Source organism: Equus przewalskii, chromosome 1 (assembly GCF_037783145.1).
Source record: "Equus przewalskii isolate Varuska chromosome 1, EquPr2, whole genome shotgun sequence".
NCBI classification, from domain to species: Eukaryota; Metazoa; Chordata; class Mammalia; order Perissodactyla; family Equidae; genus Equus; species Equus przewalskii.
In genome coordinates this window covers 78961178-78973219 of record NC_091831.1, presented here as the reverse complement: position 1 = coordinate 78973219, position 12042 = coordinate 78961178, and the positions used below count along the sequence as shown (strand labels likewise).

At 39.4% G+C, this 12042-nt stretch overlaps 1 protein-coding gene across 9 annotated transcripts in view; it reads right to left on the bottom strand.

Annotated features, from left to right (window-relative positions):
• Window positions 1–12042, bottom strand: part of SIPA1L2 (signal induced proliferation associated 1 like 2) — a 211902-nt gene that overhangs the window by 65178 nt on the left and 134682 nt on the right. For all 9 annotated transcript variants that reach the window (XM_070614983.1, XM_070614973.1, XM_070614991.1 and 6 more), the window contains exons 7-8: window positions 10026–10129; window positions 2060–2217 (exon numbers count right to left, since the gene is read on the bottom strand). In XM_070614983.1, coding sequence (XP_070471084.1) covers window positions 2060–2217; window positions 10026–10129 — 262 coding nt within the window. The remainder of the gene's footprint in view (window positions 1–2059; window positions 2218–10025; window positions 10130–12042) is intronic.

The following is a 12042-nucleotide window of genomic DNA, read 5'->3' as shown; positions in this document are numbered from 1 at the left end:
TTTGACTACAGTATTCCAGAAGATTATTATTGATTCTTTGAAGAATACTCATGAAGTTGTAAGCATGATCAATATGAATGTTTACGAGGCACTTCCAAAAATCTGAGGCACTCTATTGACTTTCCATTTGAATCTCATTAGTAAATGATAATTTAGTGATAACAATGTGGTTTCTTAAAAACCAATGACTCCATCTCCAAATGATTTGCACATACTATCTTCCATCATAGAAAACATAACACAATCTACTTTGTCTACAGATAAGATCTATAGCAACACTGGTTTCAAAAACATCCCTCCCCAGTCATTTAATTCAAACCAGAAAACTTGAAAGAAACCAAAATAAATAGATACTATTTACCTTTAAATTTTTCTGTGTACAAGTGAACCACCTTATGATTTAAGCATAAACTAAAGATAGAAAGCATTTAAAAATACTTGATTGACTTAAAAATAGCAGTCGATAAAATAACACCAAATACAATGAAGCCCCAGGCTTAAGTTTCCAACCCATTAGGAAGGTTCTTGTAAGATTATTTTTCATAATGATCATTCATCAGGGGAGGTTTCAGAAGAATAAACCAATTTACCATGCCTGCACCAATATTATCTATATTAAGCATATCATTTATACAGAATAGATATACTTTTTTCAAATACCTTTTTTTTTTACGTAGTTCTGAGCATTTAGGCCACTGGTCTTTAGCCCAGATGTACGTAAAAATCACTAGGAGGAAAACACGCAGATGCTCTGGTCAATTCCAGGTCTACCACATTAGAATACTATACAGTGGGGCGCTATGTTTAACAAGCTGACTATGAAAATAAAACTCGGACTAAGAATTACCAATTTATAGACAGTGCGTTCTTTTAAGATGGGTCGGGCGTGGGGTGGGGATGTAAACCGGCAACATTTAACAGACAAACTAGTTTCTCTGCCTTTAGGAGGCCAAGCTCTACAGTGGTCATGGTTCCACCACTCTCCCACAACTCACACTCATGTACCCCGCCTAGGCCCAGTAGGCAGCTCAACTGGAAACCACGGTTTTAAGATGACAAAGGGAAATAAACTTTGATGAATGCCAGGAACTCGAATAGGTGTTTTGCATAATTTATGCTATTTATTCTTCCTAACTACACATTGAAGTAGGTATTAATGTCAGACGCCACATAATGACATTTCAGTCAACAGTGGACTGCATATACGATGGCAGTCCCATAAGATTCGTACCACATAGCCTACGTGTGTAGTAGGGTATACCATCTAGGTCTGTGTAAGTATACTCTATGATGTTTGCACAATGACAAAATCACTTAATGACAAATTTCTGATAATGGATCCCCATCATTAAATGACGTATGACTGTATCATTCTCAATTTTAAGAGAGGGAATTGAAGGCTCAGAAAAATTAAATACCTCGTACAAAGCACCACGATGAGCAGCAGAGCTGGATTCTAACCCAGGTCAAAAACCCACTCTTTTACCAATTCCTCCCATGGCATAGTCTTTGGCAGTTATTTCCTAAGAAAGAATCCGAGGGCAGGGATGACGAAGAAAAGCAGGCCCGGTCAGAAACGTCTCAGGACTCTGAGCCCTGTGGATGGCCTTTTGAAATCACCAAAGCAAGGGTCAACTTTTTGTCTCAGCAGCCCTGTGGTAGCGAATGTTTCTGAGATCTTAGATGGGAGGAAACGTTTTACCACCACAATAATTCCTTCTGCTGGAGAAGAACTGAGACAGCCATATCGCCCACCTCCAAGGCTGGTACCAATTAAGCCATGGTTCCAGCAGGGGCTGGATGCAATTTTTAAGGGGAAAATGGAAGAAATGTGTAATCTATGATTTTTGCACTGCTAGACATTTCACTTTTTCAAAACGGGAAGAAGGCAATTATTTCTTACAGAAAGTACCTTAGTGAAGACAGTGGGAAATAAAATTAGGAAAAAAAGGACAATTATGAAGTTAGAAATAAGAACTAGAAAACAAAGATATTTTGGGAAAAATTGTTCTGTTGACATAAACCTGTGAGAATGAAAAACCAGGAATTGCTGACTCACCTATAACACACATTTTCAGTACATGGATTATGCACTTGGACTATGACAAAGACGTGTTGAAAGTGGGACCGGATGCTTTTTGGAGTGAAAGGAAGTGCTCCAGGCTCTTGGAAGACAATGGTCACGATGTCATTTCCTATATGCCTTTTCCTCAGAAGCTGTGGTCAGGAAAGTGAACACACATAAAGTTACAAACAAGGTTTTCTGCGAACACAAAATATGTAATTATACACAATTCACTCATCTTTCAATTCAAAGGTCTTAGTTAGAAGAGCAGAGTCATTCTTTGGAAGCTAGTCTTCCTAAATATAGCATAGGAAAAGCAAAATGGGCTACATCCAAAAGACCTGTGGAAAGTCTAAATATTTAAGTTCATCTCTTTTACTTTAAAATTCAACTTATGCTGTCTCTCCTTTTCATCTTTATCTTTTTTACCCTAAAATAATAGCCCACTAGAGCTCAAAACACTTTAAGGAATTTTATGGTTTAAGCTCTTCAACTTAAAGGGAGGAGACAGAGTCCAAGTTAGGATATAGGTTTACTAAAGTCCTACACCAGTGCACCAGGGGGCCCGAACTTGTGTCTTGCACTCCCCTAGTAACATGCATTTCCGTAACAAAAATAGAGAAGACTGCTATTTTGGTGGCTAATATATTCAAACTAATTAACTGAAATATGGTCTTTTAAATGTAATTCAGAAATACAGAACTCTACCAGATTAACAACTGGAAACCCAATTGTATGTAATCTCATAATTTACAAATGTGGCAGGAGAGAAGGAACTTCAGAATAGTAACATTTCACTATTAACACCTTCACCTCTGATGTTCCTCCTGCCAAGAATGCCCCCTTTGCCCCAAGTTTCTCCTAGACAACTCAGGTGTCTGCTTAGACCTCACCTCACCTGGAAGGAAATTCTTGGTCCTCCACTCACACACCTAGGCCTATTTCTATGCATCAGTTATTGTATTCTACACTATTTGTTGGTTTACTTCTCCTGCATCAGGTCATAATCTTCATGAGGGCTGGGGATGTGTCTTACGGACTTCTGATATCCTAGTTTCTCACGGCCTGCCCAAGACAGAGCAGACACCCAATATATGCTTGCTAAATGAATAAACAAATGATGCAAATATATAATCACAGTCCCAGAACACTGCACATTAAAACTGTGGCCACCTCTGAATACCTGTCGATAAACCCACATACAAGGCACTCTGTAAGTTTATGCAGTAAAGCCATAGTATCTGTGCTCCCAAAGTTTGTGATCTTCAGTTTTAACAGATACAATAATCCTTAGAGGAGTTGGTGATGTCATCGCAGGAAGGGGATAATCTCAGGTAGTAAATCTTTCTTTACTAGCAGTAACAAAGGCAACAAACTTGCTCTTAAATTTATTTGGCAAGTACAGAACATGCTTCACTGTACAGAGCATTAAGTTCAACTCTTAAAACCTTTTACACCCAGATACAAAAAGGACTTCATTGTCAGGCCCCTGACTTGTGATTTAGCATGATAAAAGGCCTGGAAAAGTGGGAATGAAATGTTCATTCTTTCAGAGTTCTCTACATGCCAGTTAAATTGCTGATTCATACGCTGGAAAATTCCTATTTAAATCTGCATGGTCAAAGTTCTAAAGACACAAAAATCATCTTAGGGCCTGAGTGAAGTTTTGAAAATATATTAATATACATTAATACAGATGCAGTGAATTATCTGTACTTTTGAAGACGTTTGCTAGACATTTAAGCAATGTGTGCCATTTCAGATGCAGGTAAAAAAAGTTCAGCAGCAAACTAGGTCATAGTCACTGTGTTATTATTTGCCCACACTATAGTGGACACAGATTTCAACCACAATAAATATTTTATACAAAGAAAAGAAAACAGAAGCAAGGATAAGTATCCAAAACAAACATTAACAGACAAGTTGGAAATCCTACTAGGCTAAGATAGTCTTCCCTTGTTTCTCCAAAAACTGAAATACATGACTCAAAGGTACCGTAACAGGACAAGGGAAATTCAGGAACAAATGAAGAGTTAAAAAAAATACCGAAAATATCTAATATTGTGTTTAACATATTTGTTGAATGTGGAACACAACAGCTCGCACTGTACTTTATTCAATATCCTCGAAACACAGGAATTCTCAGATTGATGATCAGAAGATGGAGCTCACGATGGCCAAGGCCATAGAGTGAAGGCTGCAGCTCCTCCTCCCTGAGTGATCCTGTGTGACATGGCACAGTGGCCAGCCCTCTTGATTACAGCGCAGGATGGACTCATTAGTCAGTGCTTCGCTGCTGCTGCCACTGCAACAGCAAATGGGACAGCTCATCTCATCCATTCTCTCTTCTTCCTGAAGGAAGACGTTGGGTCCAATTCTATACTCCACCACAGGAATATTTAAGGCGCAAGTTAGAGGAAACTTTAAAGCCAGTTTCCTTGACAACATGCCAAACTGCTTCTGTCCCTTTCTAAGCATACATTCTTGCTTTGTAAAACAGGCCAAAAATGTTTTTAAAAGTCTGGTCAATTTAACCACAGTGACAAAACGCACTTGGTAGAGGAAAAAAAGTGTGTGTGCAGGGAGAGAGGTATAGAGGGGAGCAAGGGGATTTATTAAGAGTAAGATCTAAAGCTCTTTGTAGGAGAATAAAACAAGAAAATTTAACACCTGTCCATTAACAGGATGCTTGAATTGCGTAGAGACTAAACATCTGGAAAGTTAACAGAAACATTATTCACAGTTTCTCAGGATTCTATCAAACATTAAGCAACCTAAGTCATTTCTTGGGCTTCTTAAACAGAGACAAATGCTTTCTTTAGTAGTTAGTTACATCTTTTTCTAACTGGTCAGTGAAGTTCTGTATAACCGGAGTCTGGAACAAGTACATCAGGAAAACATGGAGGCAGGCCTGGGATCCCGGGAGCCGCTGGTGCCGCTGTTTCAGGCAGCAAAGGAGCACATCTCCTGGGCCTGCCCCGCCTCTCCTTTCTGGACACGCGACGCTCCTAATACTTCCCCAGCGCCAAGAGCGCCAGTTCGGTGTCTTCAACCACAGGAGTGAGTTAATAAAGACTGTATTCGACAGATTTAGATTCTAAGTTTCCCAAACTTCATTCAAGCTGTGAAACAGGAATACGTTCTTGTTGTGACAAGGAAGGTGAAAACGTGCTTCTTCACCCAATTCCAAGCCAAAAGCCTGCAGATACGGCAGAAATAGCAACCTTTGGGTTCACTCTGCATTCCTTAAACAAACTCCCGAGTTTCACAGGACCAGGCTGAACTCAGCGCAATAATCAAAAGTGAGCAAAAACAACGGTCAGGCAGCCACATGGGATCAAAAGTGGCATTAAGGTGAACAGGTTAGATCCACTCGCCTCTATGCAAATAGGTTCATTTATTAACTTCTTTCTTTTTTAACCTAGCAAGGGAGAAACACAGCATTTTGCACCCAGCTCTGGAGGGGAGAGGGGAAGTGGGCTGCACAGGATGAAAGACAAGCAGCTGGGATGCGGTTCAGAAGTTTCTAAGAGTCAAGAGTCAGTGGAAAGCAAGCTTAATTTGAAACTGGAGAAGGCAGATCTCCAGAGAGAGTCTCTTGTCTTAAAAAGCAAATATGTGAAAATTAGCAAGATTTCAAAGAGAAAACTGCATCATTTAATGATTATCTTACAAGTTCTGAAATTCAAAGGGATGAGCTCAGCACTGAGCAAAAAATTAAATGTATCCCCATCAAAAAAAACAATCACAAGTTCTGGATCTCGGTCCTTAGGATGGAATCTACAAGTCCTGTCAGCAGGAGCAGGGCAGACAAAGACTCCTTCGACCTGATCCTTCCCACCTCTGTGACCTTCTCACTCCTCTTTCCTTCTAGACTTCCAGATAGCCCCCCTGTTTCTGCTGCAGGCAGGCACCTGGCACCTGCTAACCCCTTGCTTGGGAAGCTTCTCCTCTTTCCAGAGGGCGAGCTTCTCTTTCAGAGACCTTCCTAATTTTGCATGTGCACACACACATAAATACACACAACACTTCCCCTCAGACACTCCATATTCAAGAGTGTGCACCAGTGATCAGAATTTTGCTTTGATTTTTAAGAGATATCTAGAGTTTCCTGTGGAGAGACATGGAAAAAATGAACATGGAAGAGCAGTCTGAATAATAAGAAAGGGAGGGAAACCTATACATGTTACCACATAAATACAAAACCTCTATACTGAAAAAAGGAAAGCCTTGCTCACCCACCCTCCACCAAAGCAGCAAAGGCTAGTTGACCATTCTTAGATCAGCAAGAAGATCACATCAAGTTTAATTACTGCTTCAAGGATTCAAGGCTGATTTATCACTGTATATAATCAATATGAAAATATTACATATTTAATATTTTACAGAAAATACTTAATATAAAATAGTACATAAAATCTTTGACCAATAACAAGAGTAAAGGTAGAAACAAGTTAAGCAACACTGGGAATATTTTGCAAATGGAGAAACCAAAATAAACCAAGAAAATGGATTTTTAATGATTTAATAAAAAGGGAGGATAAGAATGGGATTATGAAGATATAAGTATTTCTCTTCTGACACTGGGCTATACCAATCCTGATTCTAAGCAATGATTCTTATTATCTGGTATAGGTATATACTCCTATTTAGGGTCTGGGAATAAAGCTCATCATGGAAAGCTGAGTAAACAGTTTATTCTTCCAAAATATTCCATATTATTACTTATGGGTGAACCCATGCGCAGTCAGGACCTGCTCGAACAGCACTTACTGTGGCAGATTCTTCCAGTATTTGAATGGTTCCTCAGCAGCACCAGTTAGGGACTCAGGGGAGGAGCCTAACCCTTTAAGGCAGAGTCAACCATCTACCTAAATTACAGGGAGAAGGGGTTGCAGCCTGCCTCATATCTAATACGGTGTGTCTCCGTTACCTCTGCAGATGTCAAGCCCGTCAGCAGGCCGAGACCAGCATTCTTTAAACGGAATCTCAGAACCCTAGGGTCTCGGTCTTATTCCTTAGGGCACTAACTCCAGGGGGCTTGGATACCCCTTCCAAGCAGAGCAGCTCTAACTTTACGCATGCATTAAAAAAAAAAAAAAAAAAGCTTACTAAGTACCAGGCAACATGCTCCCTTTATCTGTTTTATTCTTAGTTTGAAGAAAAGGTTTCTCTGCCAAAGTGAAGTCTGAAGCTAATTTGTGGAGTTCTGTCCACTGATAACATCCCCTGATAGCTTAGCTATGATTCGCTCCCAGGACAATCAGAAGGGAAGCTCGTGGGGAGACAGCCCTGGGAAAAGTGCACTGATTGCCAAACAGGCCCCAAGAGACCGCCGGGACTTCGCTGAAGACGGAAAACCCTCCAGGAACAAGGTTTCTTATCATTCCCTGGGTCTGGCTACGTTTTCTTTGTAAGAGTCAGACATTCCAAAGATTGAACTCTTTTGCAACTGTGGTGAACTCTCTAAAGACTTTTAAAACATCTTGGAATCAGCTTTCAGCTTGATTTATTACAAGAACAAACACAAGAAATTAGATCTGATGTGGACAAGTCTGGACCAGTTAAATAGTCACAAATACCATGGTGCTAATGAGACCAAGGTTATAGGCACAATTTATGTATAGGCCACCTAACTTTGCTAAGTTCTGTGGCCTCAACCTGCAGTCATGAACTCAGCTGGTCATCCCAGACATTTATGCCCTTGGTATCAACATAATTTGTGGGCATGCGTGGGGTACGTGAGAGAGATGGCAAGAGTCAGTACGACCCATAAAAAATTTGGAAAATACATGCTCCAAGATTGCAGTGGCATCATTTATCTATGAACAAAATACTCTGATGACTACTCATGATTAGCAAAATATTAAATGTCAAAGTAAAAATAGTTTTAAAAAATTATTGATAAATTAGTCCCTTACTTTCTTAACTATTCAGGTCTTAGCTTTTCATAATAGATCTATAACAGATCTTTAGGATTGGGAACAGGAACATAAAATGCAAGTTAAGTCATCTAAAATACTCCTGTTCTATGGGTAATAAATTAGAAAATAAAGTAACAACTAAAATTTACTGAGCACACACTGTGCCAGGCACTATTTTAAGTGCTTTCTTTCTACATATTAACTCATTTAATTCTAACTATTATCTAAGAAACATTCATTAAGTCATTCAAAAAATGTTTATTGACCGCTTACTATATTCTGGGTATGGTTCTAAGCGCACAAGGACACCTCGGTGAGGAAAAGAGATATAAGTCCCTGCCTTCAGGGATAAAGAAAACCAAAGCTAGAAAATTTTGCCCAAGGGCACAAAGCTAGTAGCTGGGACTTAATGCCATGGGTTGTCACTCAAGTTAAAAAAAACCCAAAAGGTAACCAAATTGATTCTTTAGGCTACAGAATTTGTAATGTTTAGTTTCAATTTACAGGGATTTTTTTTTTAATCTCCAGTTTGGGAAGTTTGAAACACCCTATCTATCCCACTCCCCATCCCCCACCCCTCCATCCACATTTTTGTGTGTAGGACTTTTCAACAATAGTTTCAGTGAAAAAAAAATCAGGCACAGAGAACTCATAAACCCACAAGTTTTAATTACCATACAGCTAAAAGGGAACGAGGGAAGCCAGTTTTGAGTTCTGGTAGCAGTCAAGTCAAGCAGACTTCCAAATTCCAGAGGATGCCATATGAGAAAGGAGAGGGCCAATTCAGTTGGAGTCCAACGAGTCAAGTAATTAGGCAGCTGGAGGGCCTTGTGGGGTGAACATTGATGACTGGGGTCAAAAGGCCCTGGCTCTACCTCTGCCAACGTCCTGACAGATTTTCTTGGCCTGACTAAGAAGCCCGATCAGTTCTCTGAGCAACAACTCAACGGAGTTTAATTACTGCCTGATTTACAAGTATCTGCCAGACAACTGCACAGGTCTAAATCAAGCTTCTTAATACCTACTGAATCTAGATGGCGTTATTTCAGATAAATTTTTTAAGAGCTAGAAATCCTTTAGCTTAAAAGATACATCAATACATACATGAGATTAGTGATTGTAACTCCATCTCATGAAAAACATACAGATACGTGACCTGTGGGCACATATGAGAGATCTGCTGAAGAACTGTGGTTACTAGAAACACTGTCGAAAATTCAGGAAGGACAAAGGATTAAGGTTAAGTATTAAATAGAAAATGGCAAGAATATCCAGCTGGCAACTTATTATGAGAAGAAAAACAAAAAGAGAGCTGCTGCCCTGAATGTGAAGAGCCAGGCTGGGCATCAGGAGCCTGCTTCCTCATTCTGGCTGTAGGATCTAAGGTGGTTCTTGTAACTGGTGACATGGAGAGGGCAAGTGGCTTCTTTTTTGGAAAAATGCGTATTTTGACTACCTTCACTGAACTTCATGAGCAGGAAAAAAAATTCTTTTCAACATGTAAGTTTCATTCATTCGACAAATACTTATTGAGCAAAGGAGGGCAGTTAAGTTACATCAGGAGAACTAAGCTTCCTAAGCATGGAAACAAACTTTGTTTTAACTCCTTATTTAACCCAAATATAATCAAACCCCTAAAATTAAAGTATGTGATGAATGAGGTATAATATCCTTTCTTATAGCATTTTCTATAAATAAGTTATCAACTCACATGTAGACACCTGAGTTCAGGTACACAGTTGGCTTATTTATAATTAACACATTTGATACCATCTTCCCTTAAGATTTTGCCTAGCAAGCAATAAAGGTGACCATAGAAGAGTTTCTGAGTTTTATAAGGAAAAAGGACAAAAACCCTTGTGCAATACTCCCATTTAAAGCCCAAATACTTCCAAACGAGAAAAGAGTCAAAGGTTATTAATGCCATTCAAGAATAAAACTCAATGATTCTTTGCAAATTCTCACTGCACCAACAGCATCAGTGGGCTGACGTCAGACGTGGCACTGGCTGCAAAGGAGAGAGGCGGAGGACGTACCTGCTGTCTATTGTTGGGCATGTGGGGAAGCATGGTGGACACATGGAACATGAGTTCGTAATCTTTGTACGTGGTGTAGAGGGAGTGAGTTCCCGTAGAATCAGCTAAACACAAAGATGGACAACAAAAACAAGTTAGGCAACGGCAAAATTAGCAATTTAACACTTAGAAGGTCCTTATTACAAAAAGCAATTCAATTGAAAATAACAAACCAGCCCACTATAAATGACCAGCGTCTTGGAGGTCACCCTGCTCTCTCTGTACAGTTTCCGCACTTCCCGACCCACATCTGCCGTCAGAGTGTTCTGTTTTCTCCGTATCTGCTCTCACCCACGTGCTTTCTACTGAACTCGTGGCTTCCCTCTTTTCTTCTACGTTCTTGCCTTCGCAATACTGCTTTAGAGGACCCACCGTGGGCAAGGTGCTCCTGCCATGAGGAGTACAGGCCAGCAGAGGAGGAAGGAAGATGAATGGACGGCCTGGTGCAGGTCTAGGTGCAATGGCTGGAGGGGTATGAGCTAATCAGCAGTTATCCTTGCCCCGTCCTTGTGCCTGGGTGTGTGTTTATAGTTAATTCTTAGTTATTCTTGGGCACTTAATCATCCAGAACTCAGCAAAATGAAACAGGATTGACTTAACATGGAATGGGAACAAAAAATGTTAAAGATTTCTTCCCCTGAATGATGTAATTAATTTTCTTCTCTTTTCAATAGGCAATGTGACCATACGGTCATATGATTCAGACTACGGAGAACGAACATGATCTCACTGTATATTATGCAGTGACACGTGTTAAGAACCACGACATCTGAACCCTGTTAATCATACAGTATTCATCTTTTGAAAAGCAGAGTGATTCTTCGCAAATCCAAAATCCATCTGTATTACCAACAGATAACCTCAGAGTGAGAGTTTCAGACACCCAAACCAACACGGTGACCATACGACATTTACAGAACAATTTGGAGGTAGAGTTTTGAACCACTCTGCATATGAATAAACAAAAAAAAAGATAAATAGAAAGTAGGATATACACAGAATTCAGGACTGCCTTTATCAATCCTGGACTTACATATAGGTTTATTTTTCTACCTTTTAAGCAACAAGAAAAAAGACCATCCAATATCATTTAAAACAAAGTTTATTTCATTTTGCTTGTTGGGGAAACTCTAAGTAGCTCTCCTGGGTTAACCTTTTTTAATCTAAAGATTTTAATTTTTACTTTAAAAACATTAAAACATTTAACCTTGAAGGACCTTTATTATTTCCTTTCTGAATCCTGCAGTATGTTTTTCTTTCCAATATTCACATCTGATTCAAAAATAGTTCTGAATATTCTCTAGAAAAGGTATCATATCCAGTCTTGCAGACTCTAAAAAGGTCCGCATAGAAGGGAATTTCATGAATAAGGGGAGTATGTAAAATGTTTATATGTAGATATGGACAACCAACCTGCAGATGGTCAGAGAGGACATTCACCTAACCAGCTATATATTAACTGGTCCCAAAATAAAGGCATTTTCTCTTTTAACTATTCATTAAATGCATATTTGCTATTTTGCATAGGACTTCTGAGAAAGTAATGTTCCATTTCAATTGCCTTGGCTCAGGACCTCAACAGTGAATGTGGCTTCGGAATTGAGCAAGCTCAGTCATAAGGAAATGATGAACATTGTTCTCTTCAATGAAGAACTACCCCACTGATAACAATACTGAAGGTCAGAGGATGAAATAACCCAGCACGTTCAATGACTCCCATCAGGACACTCTGTCATTAGGCCAGTTAAGATTCAGTAAGAGAAATGCTGACAGATATTCAATAGTCTAGTCAACAGGTTTCAGATTCAGGAACTTGCAATGTAAAAACAAAAATGCACATTGGGGAGAAAAAACACTTTTAAAACTGTGATCATAGTTTGTCTGTTCCACGCAGTACTAAAAGGTGAACTTCTGAAATTAAATATTCTGAAAGATTTCATCTCAAACATCAGTATGGTAATGGAGAAGGTGAACTGAC